Below are 27243 nucleotides of genomic sequence, written 5' to 3' on the forward strand. Positions count from 1 at the left end.
AATAGATGTATATATGTTGTGTCTGTCACATCTCCGAAATGACAGTACTGTAAATTCTTGGGGTGTGACATAAATACACCATATGAATATCTTCATTAAATGTTTTAACAAACATCACACCTACCTATTTAGTACATACGAAAAAAAAAATACACAATATAAATTTTCACATTAAATAATTTAACAAAGATCACACCTACTTAAAAACAACCCAATAAAAGTACACCATATAAATTTTTGCATTAAATACTTCAACAAATATCGAGTCTACTTAAATATCAACATACCCAAAAAAAGGCACAATTTTCTTTTACAAATATCAAATCTGCTTAAATATCAACATACCCAACATACACCATATAAATTTTCACTTTGAATACTTCAACAAATATCACATATACTTAAATATCGACATACCCAAAAAAAAAAAAGGTACAATTAAATATCAACAAATATCAAATCTACTTAAAATATCAACATACGCAAAATCTACCTAAATAACAACATACCCAAATCTACTTAAATGGTTTAGCAAATATCAACATACCCAAAAAAGCACAAATTTTTTTTTGTTCATTAAATGCTCTAACCATGGTTTAGTCATTTTATAACTATGGTTAAAAATAAGGTTTTATATTCTTGTTTTCATTTAAAACAAATATCGCTGAAAATAGGGAGACGCCTAAAGACTACGGGTAATCTCTGCTTCCTTCAAAACAGGGAGAGGCCCGGAGCTGAAAGGGAAGGATGGGCTGGAGCTGAAAGGGAGAGTATGGGTAATCTCTGTTTCATTGAGAACAGAAAGAGGCCTGGAGCTGAATAGCTGCTCCATTGAAAGCAGGGAGATGCCTGGAGCTGAAAGGGGAGGATGGGCTGGAGAGGATGGGCTGGACCTGAAAGGATTAGAAAATGAAAGGGGATTTCTATGTTAGAAAGAGAGGGGGTTTCTATGTTAGAGAGAGAAATTGAAAGGGGGTTTTATCTGGGGGAGAAATTGAAAGGGGGTCTTTTGTTAGACAGAGAAAATGAAATAGAAATTGAAAAGGGGTTTTCTCTGTGAGAGAAATTGAATATGTTAGAGAGAGAAAATGAAATGGGGTTTTTGGGGTTTTTCTCTGTAATTGCAGGAGCAAGAAGATGGAGTTTTTTTTCTGAAATTTGCAGGAGCATGAAGATTATGAAATTTGCAGGAGCATGAAATTACGTTTACTGATTTTAAGATTTTTTTTTTCTTTTTAGATTTTGTATGCATTTAGGGATGCCCTAAATATTGAAGGTTTAATCTGATTATATCTTTTTTTTAATGTATATTTCTGTAATTTGGAGGAGTAAAAAAGTTTAATATACGCATATATTATTCATCACAGAAATCTGGTTTTTGGATCGATATGGTTTTCTTTACTCTGCATCTATATTATTTCTATACACAATAATTTCCTCTATAAATTTACAAGCAAACAATAGTTCATTTGCAAAATAACTACTGAGCATTGACACGTTTAAGTTAAAAAGAAAAAAAAAAAAATCATACCTTCAATCTGTAAATGAGGTTTTGAAGAAGAAGAACGTGATTTTAGCATAAACCCTAACAATACATAAATCAATTGGAGATCAAAATTTCTATTTTAGGATTTTTTTTTTTGAAAATAATATTTATTTATTTATTTTTAAATTACACATATCAGGAAAAAATTTGCTTGTCTTTTAAAAAAAACACAAGAAAAAATATGTTTTTTTAGGCCCGTTTAATTCGTTCTCCAAAAAAACATGTTTTTAACGTTATTAGGAAAAAAAACGTGTTTTTTTAAAGAATTTTTCAAAGAAAAGCCGTTTTTAAAGTTTTTTAAAAAATAACCGATTTTTTAAAAAATCGCCGATTTGCGAACTATGCTCTCCATTCGACAAACGAAACCTGAACCCGCGAGCACAATAGGCAGAGGAGTCCCCGCTTTATAAGGAGAGAGAGAGAGAGGAAGAAGATTCGAGAGTCGGCTATTGACGCGTTCCCACTTTCTCCCAAAATTTTTGTGTGAAGAGTCCAGCACCTAAATCACTCAGATTATTTTTAAACAGCCAAGATTTCATTAACACCAACCACACAGTCACGTGTTTCCAAAGTCCCATTTTATATTTGGGTGGGGTTTGTATGGAGCCGAGGTTCTAAACAATCAAAATTAACTGTACGTCTAAATAGTATCAAGAAATACGGTTTCAATACTTAAATCTCTGCAATAGCCTTAAAATATATTTTTATTTTTAATTATAAAATTTAAATCTCCAAAAATAATATAGATCGAGTAAATTTATGAAAATCTTGAAAATTGACGGTCCAAAATGCATTCTATTTCCAAAACTTGAAATCCAATGTTTTCTCATGTCCATCCATCTTGATATCGAGATGATCAATTTGACGATATTTTGACATCAAAGCAAATGAAATTTGTATATGGGTTCTAATTTGATTGTTTAGAGCCTTGGCTCTATATAAACGTTGTGCTTTACCTAATACCGGCCGGCGTCACGTGAAAGTAGAGCGCACACAGTACGGTTCCGTGGGCGCATATTGTTACATCATGATCCCATGGGAGCGTATCATACGACTGTGTCCGAAGGATTTGATATTGAATAGACATAAAGTTCAAAACAAAAAATTTATTTGTAACTCACCCCAACTCATTCAATTCGATATTTAATGATGGAAAAAGTTTGTATAAGAATGCTACCCTATAATGTTGAACTACGGATACCTCTCAAAAATCCATCTGAAAAAGTAGTTTTAATGTTGAAAAACCCTTTGATTGATCATCTCGATATCGCGATGTATGATCATGAAAAATAAAAAGATTTTAAGTGTTAGAAATAGTGCATTTTACAACATATTATCTACACCATTCATTTTCAAGATTTTCATATGGTTATATATCTACTTGATTTTAACTATTTTTGAAATTTAAAATTTTATAATTAGATATAAAAATAGATTTTGAGATAATCCTAAGAACATTTTACATCAAAATTATATACCATGATCAAATTTAAAGGTACCTCTACAGCCACATATGCATATGTATGCCAACTGCACCTTTTTTATATATATATATATATAGATAACCCTTTTTTATTGAGAATTATGGGACACATCAATCTTGCCCCACATCAATCTTGCCCCAAAAAGCTGGAGAGTTCCTGTTGATATTATTTTTTAAGCACATAGAGAATGCAATTCAAATTAAAAAAAATGTTTGAAGCTTACTTTTTACCCGAGATAGCGTTTTACCTGAGAGCAAATGGCCAAGGAAAATACTCCAGTGTGCCCTAGTAATAGTTTGCTCCCGTGGGAGCATGCTACACGCATCAAAGGTGGTGAGGGATGATGAATCACCGTTGCTTAAAAGAAAATATATGCAGTAACTTCATTGCTTAAAGCTTAATCGATCCACTTTTTCAACCCTACAATTGATCATCTTCACCTCGAAGTGTATAGATTGGGAGGCTCCGCTACCCTCATATACAATGAGGGCAAGTGAAAATGTAGTCCTGTCATCTCTTCTAGAATTTGTTGAATCAGATGGCTAGGTAGGGTAGTTGATGTTTCACTTCGCTCATTGAATTTATCTCAATATCAATTTCCAACCAAAGCCTACTCCCAAGCAAGAAAGGCATAAGTTGCAGGGTCAACAATCTCAAAATCCAAGCTGCAATAGCACTACCTGGAGCGCACTGCTTGGAACCTATTTGTTTAGGTTTTCTTTACTAAACAACAATGGCTTCTTTTTTCATTTAACTCTTAAACTCAAGGATGGGTTTTGGCTGTCTCACTCCAAACAAACACTTAAAAGCCACCTACTTTTATTAAACTACTCGTGCTTAGTTAGTAAGCTAATTTTCACATAGACCAACTTTGAACTCCAAAACTCCCATATATAAATGTTCAAGCTTTCCAAGCGAACCCAATTAATCCATTAAGCTTGGGTTTTGGTCCCAAATCCGGTTAACTTGGACCAAGCACAGGTCAAACTCTGATCCAAAATGAGCAGCAGCAAAAAATACCATAATTCCCTTCATTTTCATTAAATCTGTACATACAAGTCAACTAAAATACAGTATTTCAATGTAGCACAAAAACCTCACACCAGAGGATCCCTCCTCAACACAACTGAAAATACAGAGAAGAGGTCAAATACTGTTTAAAGTTTTGACATGCTCCGAGTCTCTAACAAAAGTGAAGCATGATGCACACTATTTCAACATGTCGAATGCCACCTCTTACACATCACTGTGGATATGACAGCTGCCATATATGAACGTTCCACAAACGAGGGTCATAGACACTAGTAAAAAACCACAGGTAAGGGGCAACTAAGGACATTTGAGTATTTTTACCAATTGATTCTCCTAACAACAAAGACTAAAAGAAGGCGTTAAAAGATATTCGGTATCCAACTATCCCAGCTGTAAAGCTTAGAAGTGTCTAGGGATTAGGTTGAGATTCTTGAAGAGTTGGGGCATGAAAATGATGATGATATTCAATATTTCCTTTTCCTTATGTAAGAATTTTGGGGGGATTGATCATGCTTTGCACATGCAATGGCTAAGAGGGTTCTCCCATAAATCATAGTTTGGAAAGGTTACCTCAGGCAAACCGGTTCTGGTTTCATGGGTGACAACCACATCCTCAACAAATGTTGCCCACCCCATGTATGGGTCCCCTAGAGACTTAGACATAAGTCCTTTGTCTGGTTTTATGGACTTCAGGCGGTGTCCCATATATCTACGAGAGCCAATTATTAGCTTTGCAAAGTTACCACCATGGGTCATCACGAAAACATCGGATTTCAGGCACACCAGGAAATCAAGGGCCGCAAGGCTAGTGACATGCGTCCTGAAATCTTTGAGCTCTTCTTTTGTGGTCAAGTCTTCCTTTGTAACCTAAAATTCCAAAAACAAGCAATCATATGCCAATACACATTGTAAGCGTATCAAGAAATCTTGGCACTTGCAAAACCTGTACCATATAACCCAATGGGCAATTGAAGCCATAGTACATTGGTTCATCACTGCCAATTGAACTGGCGAAAAAAAAAAATCGAGGCTGGGAGCCACCAAAACAAAAGCTGATGCCAGTGGTCAGATCGCTTGCTCACCATCACCATCAATCATTTTAATGGAAGGCGATAACCTAATGTACTTTGATTTTTCCTTAACCCATTGGAGAAAGAAGAATTTGGGGTGGCTTGCTGAAATGGGATAAATTTTTACTAATATTTAAATGGACAAGAAAAAAATACCAGGTTGGGGAACATGTTCCTGAGAGGAGCCATCCGGTTCTGACCACCATAAACCTGCCCTGAGGCCACATAAATTTGTGTTTCCTTCGGGTATCCCATAGCCCTGAGTATCACAGCCACTTCTCCTGGCTCTAAAGGGCAACGGCCCTCCTTTCGCTTTTGAAGAGACTGATGCCACAGGTGTGACCCATTCTGCAAACAAAACATAATCAACCCAAAGTCCTTTTGCGATTCGAATGTTTGCTCATACTTTTTAAGTGGCAATTGTGGAAAACCAGTTAATTTTTTATTCCCTTGCCCCCAAGTGTTTGACTTACTTTGTAGCGTCGAGGCCATTCTTTCTGCCTATATGCTGCCATCATTGCTTTCTCTTGTCTAGTACCAACAAAATCGCAGAAGGATAGCCCCACCATTCCCTTTTCAAATCTCAAATGAAGTGCCCTGTTCAATAAAAATTAGTTCATTTTACAAGTAGTTAAAGGTACACGTGTTACATCATTTGGATACAATGAATTGAAATTGATGCTAAATACATGTAAGGATTTGAACTGCCAGTGCGGTTCCGCATTCTCATAGTTAATCTTTCGGCCATTTCTTCAATTTCAGGCAGGAAACGTAAGGCATGGTAATTCACTCTACACCGAAGCCGATTTATTTCTTGTGGAACATTGTCATACCTGAAAAAAGTTTAAAATATTAATGGATAATGATTATGGTTGTCGTGAATTTGAAACTTACAAACACAAGTGCATTTGACAGCCCAAGGACTGACTCATCCATAACTAATCACTATATTTGCAATTAATCTCCATAACACTTATACTAGTCTGATAGGGAAAAATTTTCTATAAGGTTGCAACCTTACTTGTAGAAGATTGGAGTAATCTACACCATCCATTTTATTTGGATGGTATAGATTTGATACCATCTTAAAAGACATGACTATCTTAAAAGATGTGTCAAATTTACACCATCCAACTAAAATGGATGGTGTAGAATATCGCAACATTACTTCTACAAGTATGGTTGCAACCCTATACAAAATGCACCACCCTACCAAGTAAATTGTCATACAATCCATTCAGATACAACATATCCTCATACAAAGTATTCTACTAGAACAATGTAGTCAACTTACTTCACGATGAATTTAGTGATTTAAACAAACTTTGATCTAACTCAAAAGATGAACAAATAAATAGGATACTGGATCTCATAAAAACAAATATATTTGCTGCTATAGCATGTTTCCCTTAAACATCACCTTTGTGTACGCATGCACGCATGCATGCACACACACACACACATCACCTTTGTGCATGCATGCATGCACACACACACACACACACACAAACCAAGAAGCATAAGAAGCCATTTTGTTGGAAACATTTAGAGTACAAGTTAATCTGAAAGTAGCTAAATCAGTGCTTGAGATACAAGACTTACCCCAACCTATCAACAAAAGGCTTTAGGGCCATTATCTTCTTTTCCTTAATTCGTGGCAGGACATTGTCGAAATAAAATTGTGCAGATGCATACTTGGGGATATTTTTTATAGTCCGCCTGTCAATTATAGATAGTTAATTATAAGAATTTCCATACCAAAAAATAACAAAAAGCATCAACATAGTCGTAAAGATAATCCAAGGAACACCAGCAGAAGTTCAAGAGAACTGGGAGTTTTATTTTAAGGGGAATTTCCTCTACTACAGACAAGCCAGCACATCAACTACATAAATTGGCAGAAGTAAACAAACTAAAATGGACCACGGACTTTCAGAAACTTCCAAGTTTCATCTAGCAGTCCATACACACACATTACACATCTGAATGGCTGATGAAGCAGAGATAATTTAAGAAAAACGACAGAAGTTAAACGTCCAACTTATAATTGGATTATTAACAAGCTAAACCAGGTATATATATATATATATATATATATATATATATATAGTAAAACTCTTTCCAACGCCTATAGGCAAAAATGAACAGTGATTTCGCCTACCCTCATCATCATCCAAAATTCATCGCACGGTCACAGTTGTCCGGTAGTGTATCAATTTTCATTTTTTTTTCTACAAATCCAAATTACTTGAAATTTGGAGCGTGTGTAGATCTTAGTGCGGTGCACCTAATAAAAATATGAAAAAAAATAATTCGCAACATATAAATTGGCCAAAATACCCTTGAAAATTTATAAGGGTATTTTGGTCAATTTATATTTTACGAATTATTTTTTTTATATTTTTGTTAGGTATGCCTCACTAAGATGTACACACACTCCAAATTTCAGATCATTCTAATTAGTAAAAAAAAAAAAAATTAAAACACTACCGAACAATTGTGATCATGCGATGAAGTTGGATGGTGATGAGGGTAGACGAAATCACTGTTCATTCTTGCCCTATAGGCATTTTGTAGTATCTTCCATATATATATATATATAATTTCTTGGTAATGGATAGTGGGGTCTGAAAATCTTGAACTTAGATCCTCAGAAAAGTAATAATACCAGTTGCTCAAGTAAAAACTTCAGCATCCACAAAGCTCATCGTAAACCCCCAAATCTTGCCATCAGAGACGGAAAATCAAAAGAAGCATGAAACCCCACATCACATGGAGAAGGAATTTTGTGTTTCGTAATTATGATAGATATCAAATCTGATGCAAAATCACATGGATAAGATGGAATAATTCAAGCCAACAGTCATTATATTTGATATAAATAACTACAGATCACATAGAATTCCCATTGAAGACTGAAGCAAAATGTCTTCAACAACTGAATGCAGTGGTCATTAACCTGTGATGGTATACACACCAAGAGATGAACTAAAGTTGAAAAATAGTAATGACAGTAAATTCTAAAATAAGACCATAATGAATTTTAGCATAACGAGCCCACAAAACAGAATCCTGATTTTTTCTTTTCAATTTTTTTTTTTCTACAAGTATAAAATGGAATCCTGAGGTTGAGTTTAAAGAAAGACTATAATACAGGTACATGGATAACTAATACTCCTTCTGAATTACTTAACAAAATTGACAATTGCCTTCTTTGGAAATATTTATCATATTTCACGATGATAACAAGTTCAGTTTAGTTGAAAGATAAAGGTTAAGGGTTTGAAAAAATATCATTGTGAAGGGGAACCACATCATGTTTCAGATCTAATTACACCCTTGTTTTTTAGTTGTCAAAACTTATAACCAAGTAGTCCTTCCCCATGAGGCATACATGTTACTAGGTTTAAAGATGAAATAAACAATTATGGTATTTTTGGTTGTCAGCACACCAGGAAAGATCTATCAAATCCATAAACAATGTTTTAAAGTTTAATTACTAACTTGAATGATCCATTTGTGCATACTTTTGTAATGAAATGGTGACAGTCATAGCAGAACTACTGTTTCCAATTGCAAAGGATAATTGTCTTAGCTCTGAGTTAAACATGCTCCACTTCTGTTGTAAAGTGAAACTAGAGCACATTCTCACCGCACCAAGGTGAGACACCAGATGAAGTTTAATAGAACAAGAGACGCTTGTTGCAATAAGGAGCATTAAGAAAGCTAAGGTGCTAGTTGGACAAACCAAATTTTGGAAAGATGGACACCTTTTTTACACCATCCATTTTAAAACAGGAAACAGCCCAACTTGGTCATCTATTCAAGGCTGACAGACTTTTGGAAGTCTACTCATCAAGGAAAAGTCGCCAATACATCCATGGCTCTGCCCCCCCCCAAAATAAATAAATAAATAATGTTTCCCAATTTATAAAGCCACTCCCTTGCTTGTTGCTCGAGTTGCTCAACCATCCAAATAGAGAGTAACTGAAGTCATCCATTCATCAAAAGAACAGTGCCACGAACTGAAAATATAAACAGGTCAAAAGAATGTTTATAGCCATCAAACATTTGATATCTGATACTATCATGTAATTAACATGATGATTGCAGAAGATCATTCTAAGAGGATAAACAAAAAAACAATGAGATAGTCGTGTAGGCATGAAGACATACATCATAGAGGGGTTTAGAGATTTGGAGATCTTGCATTACAATACCATTCGTAGCAGCCATATAGAAAAAGCACATAACACATCAAAATGCAGTTTGGTTTCCCCTTAATAAAAATCTAAGAAACAGGTATTTGCCCATTGTAACAGCTCATAAAGAAATTCCTTAACAAGAATAGAGAGCTAAGCTTAAATATGGTGTCGTGCGATCAAAATGCCCAAGAATAATAATCTTATAGTTCCCTTATACCTTCTTTAAAACCTTGGCATTAACTACTAACAGCCACTATTAACAATAGAAAAACAATTAACAGCCGCTAATTACATCCACAATTATAAATAATGTACATCGCAGAGATGCTTGTAGACACCTAGTTTTGAAATTGGTGAATTTTTCCTTGAATTCTTGAACCCTAGGGTCCACCATAACCTAGTAAACCCTAGTCAACTTTTCAGACCTAAAACCCAAACCTTAGACTTATACAAGCCCTAAATTACTCATCCTAAATAGCCCTGAGCCTTCTGACGCCACGAAACCTGAAACTAACACCCAAAAGTCCTATCCCTCTGAGCCCCTCAACATCCAAATTGGGCCAAATTTGATTCTAAGTTGAAGAAGAGATCAACAACTTTCCAAAATTGCAAGAATCACCTTAATCGGACTTACAGTTTAAAAGTTATGGCTTGGACAAGTTTGTTTGATAGCAATTCTATCCAAGTTCAAACACTGTGAGGTAAGGCATCCAGAAAGCCCTGACGCGCTGCAGGGTTCGGCGTCCAGACTGTTTTGGCCCAGTTTTGTGCCACCTAGATGCTTGGGGGTGCAGTGTTTAGAGCCCAATAGCTCAAAAAGCCACGAGGTCCAGTATCCATCGCCTTTGACCATATTTGACCAATATTTTGTGATAAAAACCTTGGAAGCTTCTAGAAAATGCATTGGGAAGCGTGAGAGTATAAAAAGCTAAAAACGGGGGAAAAGAGAGACTCAAGCCTTCTAAGAACTCTATCCATAAACCTATGCCTAGAGAGAGAAAAACCCTAGAGAGAGAAACCCTAAGCTGGTCTAAACCCTAGGTCATCCATGAAACCCTAATTCCCAATTTCAATCATAAACCCTAATTTGCATTGTTAAACCTAAGCCTTAGGGAGATAGACCTAGGCATTCTTCAAGAAGAAAATAGAACGCGCATGACGTAAACAACCTGTAGTCTGATACAGGCGCCAACTCCAGGTCCTCGAGTGTGCCAGGCTGATCAGCCGAACTAGATAAGTATTTTTTACTTTCTTTAATTTAGTTTTAATTCAGTTTAATTTAGATTTAAATTTCCATTTTAGTTTAATTTAGTTTATTTTTTAGTTTAGGGTTTTCTGGTAGGATTTTTGTGTGATCTAGAGCCGGATCTTTCAGCGGTTCTTACCTTGATCTCTCTAGATCTGAATTCGTTTTGAACCGTAATTTGTCAGGCCCCACTAATTTCTACCAAATTTTTATTTTAACTCGTTTAAATCATAAATTTGGAGGGATTTCATCAAAGATCTCACTAGATTTGGCTGTAAACAATGCTAGAGCTCAATAATTGAACAGATAAGTTCTCTTGTTTTTGTTTTGTTCTTTCATTTTATCCTTGATCGTGGTCATGAGCAACAGCTAGCAAAAAAGAAGTATATTTCGCCCATAAAAAGCTTATAGTACAAAGCATAGTAACCGGGATCTCCCCACTTGGTGACGATCCCGATCCCATACTCCAGGAGCTGGACTTTGGGTGGATCTCGCTCCCATATAGGGGGAACACGAAACCAATCCCTTAGGGATCGTCGATTAAATAACACTCATGTTATATTGATCTTTTATGAGGAAACAAGTCTTCAATGCATCCATTAAATAAACAATAAAAGTAATTATGTAGCAAATTCATGTTCTATTTATTACTCAAAAAGAAAATAGATGTTTCTTTATGACGGTCTTGGACCTTTATAATTTATCATTGGATCCCAAAAAGTAGGGATCCAATTCCCAAACATGTGGGAATCGAGATCCATAAATTTCAGGGCATAGAGACAGCAATCCATAGGGAGCTCCTAGCCTATCACAATCCCAAGCTCCCAACTCCACAGCTGCTCCCAATCCCAACAACTATGGTGCAGAGGAACTCTGAAGCTATTATATTCTACAGGCATTTTTGAAGATAAACTGTAAAGAGTTGAAGATCAGAACGCACCTTATACTCGTAAATAATTCTGGTTTCTCAGGAAACCACTCAGGGATATCACGTACAATGTGCACATCATCCTTCAGATAATCAATGAAATGATTTACATCAAATACATCTTCGAATTTCCTGCTCAAGAGTAAAGCCACAATTAATAAATAGAATAAAAATAGCAAGAAAACTTTTAGTAAATACACTGAGTTGATTTTGGCAATCACACAACAGAAACAAATGAAGGAATTGATTTTGGCAATCACACAACCGAAACAAATGAAGGAACAATACCAAAAGACTATCAAATACAAGACAATGTATATTTTTTTTATTGGATAAGTTAAGATACTGTAAACCTTCTAAAAGTGCAAACGTTCTAAAGAAACCTATCATCTTTATTCCTGGACTCGTAAGAGTGGAGACTAAAGCCATTATGCTGTGGTTGAGACAAAAAGCTCCATACAGCTAACACAGCAGGTCAACAATGTCATGTTCAAGAAGATGACAAAACCATCAACTACAGAACTCACCATTTTCTTTTTGAACAAACATATTAACAAGTAACATATATCACATATGATCATGGAAGGTGATTCAAATCTCACTTTTATTTGGCATAATTTTCGGCCAGGTTTTAAAAACTCTCCAGGGAACTTGGGACTCACCCAATTTCCTCGACTCAAGTAGGTCCTGAGTTTAAACCATAGCAAACTGTTTTTGATGGACTTGGGTTTGTCCACTATAAGTTTGTGTGAGCCTAACATAGGTCTGAGGCAAGTCCCCAGTCTCAGCTGAGCCTCACTTTTTGCTGGCATAAAATCAGGGAAATTCTATGGAACTCTCTTCAGCAATTTTCATTTCACATCGCCATTTGACACCATGGCCAATTGACCCTGAAACTTCTGAATTTTCAGATATATCTTTTCAAGCTTTTCTCCAGAAAGAAAATTACAAAACCTAGATCATGGAGTTTAAATTCATTTCTCGGAGAAATTTAGGCAAGGGACTCAGCAAGCATTTGACCCTCATCTGTGCATGTTTCAAGATGAAAACACACCTGATCTACAGCTTCGTAAATCAACCACTGTTTGAAACCAGTATGCATTTTTGTCCTATTTTGAAGATACTTTCTCACAATATATAGATCAAAATCCTCAACTAAGTGCCATGATCCAAAAAATCTGATATTGAGTGTCCCCAAAAGGTAACTGGCGAAGTAAACACTCATGCCACATTCAGCCTAAGTACTCAGTCAATGGACATGCTTGAGAAGTACTTGTGAGTAATGGTGCCAGAAGGTAGACATTTTTTTAATTTCTTAATATTTACTAAGGGATCACGCTCTAGGACAAGGAACATCACCAAAATTACATGTACCTGTAACTGAGCCCAAGACTCGAATCTGCTGATCATTAGATTGCACTAAAACTTCGCATATGCAAATAAGTGCCATGTAAATTCCCATTAGAACGCATTAAATCATAATAACAAATTATATATGCTAAAAGAACAAAGATATTCATTTCAAGTTTGCAATAAATTACACTGCAAAAAGGAATATGAAAATAGAAGATTAAAAAGCCACATCTCACGTTTGATCTTTCCAAATCTGGTCTTGCTTTAGAATGGGTAGGATTAGTGTAGCATTAATTATTTTAGCAACAGCCACCGCATTAATAATCTGTAAAAGAAAACCCAAGATGTTAGCATGGGATGTATATATAGTCAGGTATCAAAGGTTGCAAGATGTTTGATTGACATTGTGCTATAAATACTTGTAATACTGAAGATATGCCCCAGAAATCCAAATGAACAATATGGTTCACGCAATGGAAATGTGCAAGCCTCTTTTTACTAATAATCACATGAAATACTATATGTACTATATATATATATATATATATATATATATATATATATATATATATATATATATATATGGGAATGGATGCTGTCAGCACATGGGCTGACCTCTACAGTATCAGCCAATGGCCCAGATTGAATATGGGCCGATCTGACGGCCATAACCTTATTTCATATTTGAATTTTCATTTTCTTTCTACAAATCCAAATCACTTGAAAATTTAGACATAGATTCTACTAATCAATGCGCACCTAATAAAAATATTAAAAAAATAATTTGAAAAATAGAAAATGATCAAAATACCCCGAGAAAGTTTTTCAGAATAAATGCTCACAATTATTTTTCGAATTATTTTCGAAGTGAAAAGATCAATTTATATTTTTTGAATTATTATTTTTATATCTTTATTAGATTATAATATTTTTTAAGAATAGACGCTCAAAATTTCAAGTGATTTGGATTTGTATAAAAAAAATGAAAATTTAAATATGAAATGAGATTGTGACCATTGGATTGGGCCTAGATTCAATCTGGGTCATTGGCTGACACTGTAGCTATCAGCCAGTGGGCTGACAGGATCTTTTCCAATATATATATATATATATATATATATATATATATATGGGAATGGATTCTGTCAGCCCACGCGCTAATAGCTACAGTGTTAACCAACAATCTAGGCCGATCTAACGGTGACGACCTCATTTTGTATTTGAATTTTTATTTCTTTTCTACAAGCACAAATCACTTGAAATTTTAAGCGTTCATTCTTCTCATCAAGGCGCACCTAATAAAAATATTTAAAAAATAATTCACAAAATATAAATTGACCAAAATACTCCTGAAATGTTTTGGGGCTATTTTGGTCAATTTATTTTTGTATATTATTTTTTTTATATTTTTATTAGATTCTCCTATTTCTAAAGAATAGACGCTCAAAATTTCAAATGATTTGGATTTTTAGAAAAAAATGAAAATTCAAATACGAATTAAGGTCGTGACTATTGGATCGGGCCCAAATTCAATCTGAGTATATATATATATATACATATATATATATATATATATATATATGACCTCACAGAACTAAAAATTTTGCATGATACAAACTAAACAAAAGGAAAGTTTCCAGTTATTATGCAGACACAGTTTTGTAAATGCAGTATGTACTAGTAGAACAACTTTTTGGATTAATAAAAACATTGGTACCATTCAAAACAAAAAGTTTGGCAGTTATAAGGATAACCAGTGTTGCATCATACAATTTTCATGCATAGGAAAAGGAAGAAGAGAACCAGGCATACAGTATCACAATCAAGTTAAGAACAAACAGTCATAATCATACAGATATGCGCTGTTGATTTAATCCGCCCTCAGCATGGATGAGTATATAACCATTTGTTTCATTCTCTGGAAGAAGATCTGCCACAGGAACCAGAAAGCTTCATTAGAATTAGAACTAAAAGGATGCAACTTATGACTTGCATAAAAATATCACCTCAAGCAAGCAATGGAGTCCCTCAGGTGGTGTAAGAGATAAAATTCAATTGAAGATCCAATAGGTGCAGAAAATACACCAGAAAAGTTCCTCTAATAAAAACAAATAGATAACCTCCCAATGAGCATGCCAACTAAAGCTAATAATCAACTACTAAGAGTCCAACATACAGAGTTAATGTCAATTTGTGATGAGCAATACGGGAAACAATACTGATACGAAGTCAAAAGCTGAAGATCTTAAGGTGAAACTGGAAAGTACGAAAGGTTTCCTATGTATCAGATATGGAGGATCACATATCGCAGAAACTTTAAAGTGTTGGTTCCGAAAGGTTTAATCTCGATGACTTGTCCACTAGTCTGCTGCATCATTTTTTTCATTTATGAAATATTTTAGATGTTTTCTGTTACAATACATGGGTGGCATAATTAGGAAATAGTTACTTGCGTCATTGCAAAAATAATGGGTAAGACATGGGCAGCAAGCTAGAAACTTTAAAGTGTTGGTTCCGAATCAAAGGTTTAATCTCGATGACTCGTCTACTAGTCTGCTGCTTTTTTTTTCCATTTATGAAATGTTTTAGATGGGTAGCATAATTAGGAAACAGTTATTTGTGTCATTGAAAACTAATAAGTAAGACATGCGCAGCAAGATAAGAAGTCGGTTATACGTCAGATAGGCATATATCCAAATGGAAGTCTAGAAGACGTAGATCACATGGTTACAAGATCAGGTAAGCAAAATAGGTAAGCAAAAATAAGCTAGGGGTCAAGTTGCCCAAAAGGGATACTTCCAAAGAACATCTCCCACGGACCATGTACAAGTGTGAATGAAAACCAAAAACTACAATGCTGTTGCCAGTTTTGCCACCAATGACATTGCACCTTCCAAAGCATCCTCACAACTCGATCTTTTCACTTCATTGTCACGAAAAATTTTCTTTTTCTTTGAGAGTTCCATCAACTAACAGTAATAGTCTTAAATTTTCAACAAATAATTAACTTTTCTTAGTTAGATATCTGTACTACCTTTTGCCTATGTTGTGTATCTATATATTCTAGAGGTTTGGATTCAAAAATTTTATAGGTCACCCATAGTTAGCATCCGCGTTAAAAAATTTGTACCATTCACAAGATAATTTTAATTTGGTGATGGTTCATTTCACCATGTAAAATTGAAGATAAACACGCATGCTTGGTCACACAGATGAAAGTAGTATAATAAATGTGTACCAGAAATTATGTTGCCCATATATATATATATATATATATATATATATATGGAAGATACTACAAAATGCCTATAGGTGAAAATAAACCGTGATTTCGCCTTCCCTTATCACCATCTAAACTTCATCGCAAGGTCACAGTTGTCCGGTAGTGTTTCAATTTTCATTTTGTTTTTACTAATCGGAATGATCTGAAATTTGGAGCATATGTACATCTTAGTGTGGCGCACCTCATAAAAATATGAAAAAAATAATTCGCAAAATATAAATTGACCAAAATATTTCGAGGGTATTTTGGTCAATTTATATTTTGCGAATTATTTTTTTCATATTTTTATTAGATGTACCTCACTAAAATGTACACACGCTCCAAATTTCAAGTAATTTGGATTTGTAGAAAAAATAAATAAAAATTGAAACATTACCAAACAACTGTAACCGTATGATAAAGTTTAGATGGTGATGAGGGTAGGCAAAATCACTGTTCATTTTCGCCTATAGGCGTTTTATATATATATATATATATATATATATATATATATATATATATATATATATATATATATATATATATATATATATATATATATATATATATATATATATATAAACTCATAAACCTTCAGATGGATACACTGTCAAAGAAAACACCAAACCGCACTATCGACAGCTCAGTTCAGATGAATTTGGTGTAAATGGGAAAGAATAATCTCAAGTTCACCAGTTACTTCATAGGCTAAATAACTCAGCCAAACATTCAGGAAGGCATTCCACTGGCACTCAGCATTTAACGTCATATTAATTTATAGGATGATAAAAAAATAATGCTGCCTCAACTTTATTTATATAGATCATAACAACAAAAAAATTGTATTATCTATAGCATGCTAAAAACCACAGTAAAGGGCTGCAAAACTTTATTTGAGAAAAAAGAGTTTACATGATATTTCATCCTTTCTCCTCTCGGCGCAGGGTTTCCACGAGGTGGTAGCAGAGTACGGGTTCTCCCACAGTGAAGGTGGCTCTTTGACCTACATAAAAACTCAAAAAGTCACACAATTACTCCCAAGACTCGTCCCACTGAATTAGCATATTAGTAAAGAACATCAGGAAAAACACTTGAGCCAGAAGATCAAAAGAAATATTGTCATAAAAATGAGAATCCAAAAGGAACATACACGTGGGCACTGAAGAGTGATACCAACTTTTCTGCATAAGTATGGAGCATTCTGTGGAAGGAGATACTTGTAAGTTAGCTTGTTAACCAAGATAAACTGATTTACCGAGAACCAGTATACACAACATTCCCATTTCATTGTTTTCAAAAAGGGTGTGCATGTTTCATATCCGATCATATAAAAGTCATTGTGAAGTAAAGGGTCAAAAGACTTAATAAAGACTCAAGTAGGAGTTTCAAGAATTGAACAGACTAATTGGAAACAATCATGAAACTCATGTTGGAAAGAATATGAAATTTATCATCATAAAAATATGATCTTCTAGATAAAACATGAATTATATCAAGAACTAGTTCTTAAGAAACCATAGCAAATAAACATAGATAATATGAACTGACAAAAAAGCTACCGACTTTACCAAAATTAGACACCAAAAGTAATCTTCTTCCACTAACGCAAAAATTAAAAAGATGAACCAATTGGTTGTAGGCTTAAAAAACTGGAAATCCATGAGAGGCACCTAAATGAGGAAAGTAGCATAACAATATTTACAAGCACATATTGATCCACTCAAAGCATGAGGAAGAACATTATTCCAGCTGTGCCAAGGACCCATGCTCGGTTCCTGGAAGTTTGAAATAGTGCTTAGCCAATAATTCTTTTTGATGCTATGTATCAAAGCATTTCCAAGGAAATACTCAGAATATGTTGGTTGACTTATAGAGGTTGGTTATCTTCCCCATCCCAAGAAATATGCCAAAGTATTTCCATAAGTAATTCTTACCACATGTGGCTTGACGCACACAAGAGACTTCCCTAGGAGCTCAGGTAGATCGTGAAACAACTCAAATAGTTCCCAATTAAAACTAAAGCAAAACCCAAGCATGCCAAACAAATAGATCGAAACAAATTCTCGTTTCTCTGCCAAGCAAGCGAAGGGTTTCACCAGGTATCCACCAGTTGTATTAATATGATAAATATGTACAAGGGGTAATTACAATGAGGAACACACAATGAGCTCCTGAGAGCTCTCTATGTACATTTATATTCACTACATACAATCAATGGACTCAATGTGTGGGCACCAACTTCCATTTCTTGTAGATAATACTTGTCACTCTCATTCTGTTGAGGTGCTATCAAGGTACTCCCATGTACTCTCCCTTATTACAGCTTGAATGAATTGATTGTGTTTCTCTTTCGCCCTTCAATTTCTTTCTAGCCAAGTCACCGAAAACAAGTTCTCAAGAGTATCATTTATGGTATTTTATATAAATAGCCAGTTTCGTTGAAGAGAACATGAAATGTACAATCATAATGCAAAGATCATGGAATGGTTTAGACACTTCGCAGCCAACAACTTTCTTCAAAAATGGCAGGCCATTTTAGAACTTCCCCGAACCACAATCTTCAATCTTCATTATGGCGCCCCCCAGAACCTAGCTCCATCAAACTCAACTTCGACGGTGACTCACATGCTTGATCAGGCAGGTTTTGGTGGCCTTTTTGGAGGTCACAGAGGCAACAGTTAACTGCCCTATTCTGGATTCATTGGTATCACAGATTCCACTACTGCTGAGGCTATAGCCCTCATAGGGGGGGAGGACTGGTTTGGTTGTTTGGTGGCAGAAGGGAGTACAAAAACGTCATATCCTGGCTAATAGAGACTCCTCATGTCCTTGATGGCAAAACTACATTTTCAACAAACTTTTCGATCTTTGCAGGCATTTGAATATCTGTTATCGACATACTTGATGTGAGGCGAACCACATCACAGAGAGTCTCACTAAAGCTGGTACATGTTCAGGGCCAGCAGTAAATACTCCCACCAGCAGTACCTCCATGGCAACATTTCGAGCTTTGGCACCATATTTTGTATCTTGACCGCTTGGTCAGCAACATCCTTTCTGTATACTGTGATTTACAGGGTTTATGACCCATTTTTTATATAGGTTTACTTAGATATACATTTTCTCGAAGCTGTAATGAACACCTATCCTGTGGGCTGCCTGATGCTTTTTGCAAGTCTTTTACTTTCAATACAACAAGTTAACCTTTTCAACACAAAAATAAAAATATAAATAAATAAAAACAAATAAGAAAAACATTGTGATGAGCTCGCATTTCGGTCATTGACTTGTGACTCATAAACACATGACAAAAGAAAACATTCCAATAAGCCCACATATCAAATATCTCCAATGATAACTAACAGTATCAAGGGAATTTGTCTTTACTTCAGTACCCACTTGATCACATTTTGGCAATTTCCTTAAAATAAAATACCCATTGGACAAACTCGTGCACATGTAATAAGTGCATTAGCTTCTCCCATGGAGGAGTCACAAAACCCAATAAGCCCCAAGAATGATAGAAACATCAAGGTCTCCACAACTCTAAGGATACTTCCCAGCCCACGGGCCCAGGGCTACAAAGCAAGCATCCATCAAAATTGAAGTTTAGATATCCATGGTGCAGAAAAGACTAGTTGGAGAATGGCCTAGCATCCATATGATGTTAGAAAACCACCTCCTCGAATTAAAGACAAAATCCCTAGTACTGTCGCCTTGAAACTCCCAAGTAATGGTTCGCCACCGATGCGATCCCAAACAACCTCCTTACTTGTCCTTGTGCCCCTAAACATCCCATTATTTCACTCCATCCATAGGCCCGCCCCAATAGAACGAAAGCATGCGGAAGTGCCCAAGTAGACTCCACTAAGCTTTTAGCTCTGAAAAATTTAGCCCATGTCTTGTAGAACAATTTCTTAATAGATTAAGCATTTAAAGTATCGTATTTTTTTGCGGTGGAGGGTATGTTTGGGGCATAATGCCGATAGACCACCCAATCCACCGCATGAAAGAACTAAACAAAATTAAATATCTAAGACATTTTTCCTATGAAGTGCTAAAAGAATGAAAACCAGAATTAATCTTAACATCTACGACAGTATCAGAGTTTAATCGAATGCATACTCTGAAATCTAAACCAACCCAGGTTGAAGGTCGAAGAAATCAAGCACAAGACCTAAACTGGCTTCTCAAAATTTCACCAATGAAATCGGAACAAGGAAAATGCCCCCTTATATCATTAGAAAAGACTGACAACTTGTAACATTATGTTTTATATAGGGCAACATGCAAGAGATGGTTCAAATAACACTTGATTAAATAACTGCATAGCCAGAGGAACTTGATGTAGGACAATAATGGATAAAATACAAGAACTAAAGTGATAACCAATAAGCACAATGTATTTGATATCTTCATTCCTAAATAACTGCATAGCCAGAGGAACTTGATGTAGGACAATAATGTATAAAATACAAGAACCAAAGTGATAACCAATAAGCACGATATATTTGATATATTCATTCTTCTTTTAGTAGCTTATAAGAGAGGAGAGAAGGGCTCCCAATATGAAACTCCAATTTACATATACCAAAAGCATCTCATGCATCCTCTCACTTCTAACAAATAGAAACGGATTGGGTTTGATCGTGTTCAAAAAAATGGCTCCTAACAAAACCAATGGAGTTGCCTTGTCAAACTGCCACCAATCAATAAGAGGTTCTTAAGATCCATGTGCATGACATTGTGCGCAATCCAATCTTTACTACGTTGTATATTAATAGCAATGTTACAAAGTACAAACATATGCTTACACAGCCAAGACTAACTCATTTTGATAATTGATGGCAACACTTTATACAATTTATGATCCCATATGTCGACCATATATTCCATAACATTTTGGTTGTGATGGAGAAACATAGTTCTAACACTTTCACCAAAACAACAAGACTGAGAATCTGAGAAATTAAACAAGAAATTACTGTAATCTAATCAGTAACAAAAAGGAATCCACATTTCAGTGTACATGTACAATTATATGTGCCATTTATGCAAATATCTCAAAATCTTTAAATAAAGAATAAAATAACAATAAGGCCATTCGATCCAATAGGAAGCCAAAAAAATGCCAAGTCGTCTTCAGCCCAAAAATCAAAGATCATTCCTCCTTATAACCCTTAAAAAGAAAAGCAAGGAAACAAATTATCAATAGACGAAAACCCTTTTCCCAATCATCCCTATTCCCTGGAAAAGAGCAAAAAAATTGCAAGGCTTAATTACTCAGTTCTTGAAATGCAACCCACTTCCCAACCCATCACTCGCCTCTTTAAATTTACCAGAACAACATCAAAAAGCTAACCAGAAAATCCAAAATTTTCTAAGATTAAAAAACACAAATCACAAATTACAATGAGTAACTCTGATGGATGGATGGCCAGAATATACCAAGCTGTTCCACACAGGAGGTAGGGACACAAAGGCAGCAACCAGAAGAAGGAAGAGAGAAATCAAGGCAATCTTGTGAGCTAAAACCTTATCTTCTCTGAAAGGCCACAGACTTCGAAAGAAGCTAACTCCCCTCTCTCTCGAATGGTGAATGATCTCCTCCTCCGCTTCCTCCTCTGCTTTCAATGGCGAAGTTACATGATCCCTTTTAACAGGAGAATTCGAAGCCCTAACACTCGAACCAGAGTGCCTTAGCTCCGCCATCGATGTAGCTGCTGCTGCTTCTTCACTGTTAAATGAACATAAAAAAAGCCGAAATTTCAGTTATAAATTCGTCTTCAATCTTAACTCCAACACTTGAGCTTATTATATATTATTTACAGAGGAGTAAAATGTTAAACCCTTAAAACGTGTATTGATTCCTTTTTTGCACCAAATCGAGGAAGGACTGGTGCATGGAGTTGTAAAATAGGGATAGTACTATGAATCGGTTCAATTTATGAATCCTCCATTATAACTTTTTGTTTGCATTTTAGGAAGGTTAATTAAGGGAGATGTCGGTTCACTTGAGGGATGGAAATTTCTGTTTTTTTTTTCTTCTTACTTTTTACTTTTTTTTGGGATATTGACCATTGAATGATATTTGCATTTTAGGAAAATATGTTATGATGAGATGTATTAAAGCCTAGTGTGATTTCACTTAAGAGAATTGAGATCTAGTTAGTCTTTTGTTCAGTGTTTTCGTCTCACATTCGTCTATTCAGTGTTTTCATTTTAAGAAGGTTAGTTTGGGTTGTTTTAAAAGCCGGAATCAGGATCCGGATTGGTCGGTCTATGGATTCAGATTAGCTGAAATAGTGAAACTTTGGTTTAGAATTAATAAAAGAGTAAAATCGGGTGGATTAGGGGTGTGGGCCCTCATATTGGTTAGGCACCGAACCCAATTTGGATAGGCAATTTCCAATCTGAATCCCCAAATTTTTATAACCCTTGATTTAGGTGATATGAGACTGAGTGAATGACTAGAGGGCAAGCTTTTTATGCTTCTCCTACAACATAGAAGTTCTATCATGTAGGCGTGAATGCTTTTAATCTCTGTATCGTTTTTGGGAGTTGTTTTGCTATACATTTCCAACTGTCATTGTAAATTTTGCCGGATTTCCTCATTGAAGATTAGTTGTGTTCAAAGTGAACCTCTTGGTTTAGGTTCACTCTTAAATGCATCCCTATCCTTGATCCAACTCATTTGTGGACAAAAGTTTTGCCGACTTAAGTTTTGATGGATTCTGGGCTTCAACATTGCTGGGCACCTTGAATTTAAACATTTGACCTTTTTGTGTGCAAAAGAGGAACTTATCACATAAATTCTCGATGCCTTAATCTTCTCAGTTTCTAAGTCATGCAAAGTGCATATAAGAATTCTCTATAGTTGAATCAAGGAAAATTGTTTGGTGCGTCCAAACCCCCACTTTTTACTATGCGGGTTTGGAGATCTACACCGTCCATCAAAATTGGGTCCCCTAAATAATAGGTTTTTAAAGAAAAATAAAATCAACAGTTCAACTATTTGCTCAAAAAAATATCATTTTTAGTTTTTAAAATTTATTTGTTTTTATAGATTAGTAATTCCCATATTAAAGATTATATATTCCCTAAAAATTAGGATTAAATTCTATTTCAAAAAAATATATATTAAGAGGACCGCATTTCTGCATGTGAGTCCCTGGACTCATAGAAACAGTGTGCAATGGCCAAGTGACACAATAATTTTTCCAAATTTGCTACATCATTTATGCAATATAATTGTTTGAATATTTGCCCTTTATGATTAATAAATTTTTGAGTTACAATCTTATTTTCCATCCACTTCTAAAGTAAAAGAATTCTACAACTAGATACTATACTAGGAACATGGAAATGGCACTCCTGGTGGACTCCTCAAAACTAAACTTGCTTGCAACCCACTCATCGAACTGTACGCAAAAGTCATTTCCTCAACCCCACATGATCCATTAAAACTTTAGGGGGGAGTTTGATAAAAAAAAAATTTTTTTTTTTTTTTTGGACAAGAATACTTTATATTATTAGATCATAACAAACTCAAAACAAAGATTGAGAAATGACTAAAGAATGAGAGGCAGCTCTTTTTTAGCTAAATCATAAGCACTGGTATTAGCCTCTCTCTCGATAGACATAGCAAAAACTCACAATGCCATCCGACGATAGCTCTAAAACTTGCAACCAAAGGGACCTAAGGTACCATGGAGTTCTTAACTCCCGCGGCAGTTGATGACATTTGTGTAGTAACCTTCTAAAATTAAAGAATTCCCCAATCTCTTGTTCTTCCAAATAATTAACCCTTGCCACTTCAACATGATTAGTAGCAGCCGCACCATAACAAAAGAAGGCAATGCTCCCATCATCACGACACATGCCCCAATCCCAGTCCTACCGGGGTTTCCTAAAGATGAACTATCAAAATTGAGTTTGAAGCACCCGCTAACTGGCGGAACCCACATACATCTTGGTCTAACTTTAAAACATTTTAAAGTAACCAAATGCCCCAAATTATGGTGAATATCCCCTATAAAAAGACTTAACCCTTCCTTTGTGATACCAAACCAACTCCAAACTCTAAAAAGAATTCTATTTTTCAAATCGTGCAATTCCATCGCCACCTCATCAAAAGTTCGTCTATTTCTTTCAAGCCAAAGCTCCCATAATATCGCAGCATGATAAATATCCCAAACAATACAACCTGCCTTCGGAGTACCAATAAGTTTTATACGAGGCACGGGATAGAAGATAGATGATGGGAGGATAAAGGAAACACCTACTTTCTGCATTGCTCAACGCCACAAAGTGTATGCATATGGGTATTACAAAAAAAGGTGATCATCATTTTCCTTATTATTCTTACAAAAAATACAAACATTTACAATGATCTTCTCCTTTTTACTGAGGGGTGATTGTCTACAGTAACACTTTCCCTTGTGCTAAGTTACAAATAAAAGCTTGAACTTTGTGAGGTATCTTCCATTTCCATATATCTTTTAAAACTAGCATATTCCACCTAACTCGATAATGAAAAAGAATATGGTAAGCAGATTGAACCAAGAAAATTTCATTAAATTCCAAATCCCATGCCACTTCATCACTTGCCCGGTTTGAGAGATAAGCGTGTTCTAACATATTTAATAACTTGATATATTGATCAGCTGCACAATGAGGTAAATACTTGCACAAACAGTTTATATGCCAAGCCGGGGACTAACCCTTTATCACTCTATCTTCACTCACCTAGATCAATGGCTGAACACTTCTTAAGAACAAATCAGGAAAAGAGAAATTTAAAAGGAGCATCAGCAAGTTACTTAGAATGCCAAAAAATAATATTATCCGATTATTTCTTAGTCCATCTAGAATGACTAAGAACAAAAGTTCTCATGGACACAATAGATTTTCACACATAAGACTGTTGAGCTCCACTCTATCCCCTAGCAGCCGTAAGGTTAATGGTGTCAAACTCATCTTTAGAAATCAATACTTTTTTCCACGGTTCGTCATCATTTTGCATTACCCTCCACCATCACTTAGCAATTAAGGCCTGGTTGACAAATTTTAGCTTGTGAATGCTTAGACCGCTTTCTCTTTTTGGCATATATACTCTATCCCAACTTATCAAGTGCTAGTTCATGACCTCCTTATCAGATCCTTATCAAAAATCCATCACAAGTCTTTCCAATTTCTTAATAATATCAGTTGGCATAGGAAGTAAAGACATTTGATAAATTAAGAGATTAGACAAAAAAGATTTAATCAAAGTGATTCTACCCTCCAAAAATAGATGTTTAGCCTTACAAATATCTTGCTTTACATTTGCCCTCTTCACCATTAGTTCTCACAAAGGTATTCTCACGTACTTGATAGGGAACTTTTTCATTTTACAATTCATAACCCCAGCTAAATATCTAACTACACTATTCTAACAATGAACTCTAATAGCTGAGGTTTTAGCAAAATTAACTTTAAGACTTAAAGTCATCTCAAAACATCTCAAAAATCGTCTAATAACCAACACTTGATCAATGTTAGCCCCACAAAATAATAAAATATCATCAACACACTGAAGATGCGAGATACAAAGTCTTGACAAATTTACAAGAAAACCATTAAAACCTTGACTTCTCGCAACATTATTAATCATTAAGTTGAAATGCTCTCCCACTAAAGCAAAAACTGGTGGCTTAGAAGCTGATAATCCTTCTTCATAGACTCTTTGGATTCTCTAATGCCGGTAATTTTTCCAAGGTTTTAAAATTCGGCGATCTAAATCAGAATCTTCTGATCTGGATCAGGAATCGTCAACGCCATTCTTGATCCAACAATATATCAGGATTCGGTTGGGTCTCCCTCGAACCAGCTCATACCGATTCTGACATCACGAAAGCGGTTTTAATGTCATCGAACCTCTTTGAAACGTCACATTTTTCTTTTAATTTTTGAAACACGTTTTTTTTTATATATTTTGAGATGTCTAAAAAGTTTTTTAATAAACATGCCCCATAAGCAAATAATTGACAACAACTGCACGCTAAGCATGCGTCTTATGGGCCTTGAGCCCTTTATAGAGCTTCACGCTCATTAAATTAGTCGATACGAGACAATTCTTCTGCTCATTACTTTGTACACATAAAGAGAGAGAGAGAGAGTTTAAGCAATTACCCATCAAAATAAATTTACGATAGTTTAAGCACTTTGAGCACTAAAAAATTGTAATCAAAGAGAGAGATATGCTAGCAATAGTTTAAGCAATTTGAGCCCTACAACAAATCATTGATTATCAAAATAAAGTCACAAACTATTAATTTTCCAGCAAATAAAATAACAAAAGAAAAAGAAAAATAAACAAAGATTGAATTTTATCCCCTTGAAAAAATAAAAAACATTCATCCAATGGTTTAAAAAACGGATCGGTGACCCCGATCGGGCTTCCAAAAAACCGATCCGGATCGGCGAATCGGCGATCCTGATCGGGAATCGGGTGAATCGGTTAGGATAAAGCTTAAAAAAAATCCGAAAAAATTATTAAAATTCATTATAAATATTGTTTTTTAGGAATTCAATAATAAATGAGGGTACTCCATTAAGAATTTTCATGTTTTTGAATGAATATGCGAATATTGATATGTTCTTTCCTTGCATGAATCGCCATTCAGCATTTAATTTACATCACACAAAAGGATAAACATATAATTATCATGGAATAAGTATATCAACATACATGGACTACAATAAAGCATAAAATTAGTAACATATGATCTAAAAATAAAATGATAGACGACATTATTGTTCTTCTTGGTCCCACTGGTGCCATTGATTGAATTTGTTTAACAATTCATTGATTCGATCTAAAAGCGAATCATCGATATTAACAGGCGTCTGACTATTCCCAAATCCTTGAGTGTTAGTGTTTTGTTTTGTTCCCAATCTAAAATCCCCGAAGATTGTCCATCCTTCATGCTCACCTGCACTGTCGTGCTCATCCCTACACTGTTGCTGTTGGGACTCGATATGTGAATTATATGGCTGGGATAGGGTGGCCTCAGAATCATCATCTCTCTCATTTTCTCTTTGAATAATATGGATGAAAAAAAAAAAAAAACAAA

At 35.1% G+C, this 27243-nt stretch overlaps 1 protein-coding gene across 1 annotated transcript; it reads right to left on the bottom strand.

Moving 5' to 3' along the window:
- Positions 1-4047: 4047 nt before the first annotated feature.
- On the bottom strand, positions 4048-21872 carry LOC18442102 (O-fucosyltransferase family protein). Its single transcript, XM_006852325.4, has 11 exons — positions 21575-21872; positions 17277-17327; positions 17039-17129; positions 14718-14794; positions 13101-13189; positions 11524-11643; positions 6735-6851; positions 5822-5965; positions 5606-5729; positions 5289-5480; positions 4048-4929 (listed from the first exon to the last, which is right to left on the bottom strand). The coding sequence occupies exons 1-11, from the start codon at positions 21836-21838 to the stop codon at positions 4570-4572; spliced, it is 1629 nt and encodes a 542-aa protein (XP_006852387.1). The 5' UTR covers positions 21839-21872; the 3' UTR covers positions 4048-4569.
- Between the last annotated feature and the right edge of the window lie 5371 nt (positions 21873-27243).

The sequence above is a fragment of the Amborella trichopoda genome, chromosome 6 (genome assembly GCF_054954075.1).
Source record: "Amborella trichopoda isolate Santa Cruz 75 chromosome 6, AtrichopodaSantaCruz75HAP2 v2.0, whole genome shotgun sequence".
NCBI lineage: Eukaryota > Viridiplantae > Streptophyta > Magnoliopsida > Amborellales > Amborellaceae > Amborella > Amborella trichopoda.

Excerpts from the sequence above, each read along its gene's own strand:
- LOC18442102 (XM_006852325.4), bottom strand. The coding sequence starts at position 21,838 with ATGGCGGAGCTAAGGCACTCTGGTTCGAGTGTTAGGGCTTCGAATTCT. Across the intron at positions 6,852-11,523 it reads GAATTATTTACGAGTATAAG|GCGGACTATAAAAAATATCC; the intron begins GTGCGTTCTGAT and ends TATAATTGACAG. Across the intron at positions 4,930-5,288 it reads GGAACATGTTCCCCAACCTG|GTTACAAAGGAAGACTTGAC; the intron begins GTATTTTTTTCT and ends TTGGAATTTTAG.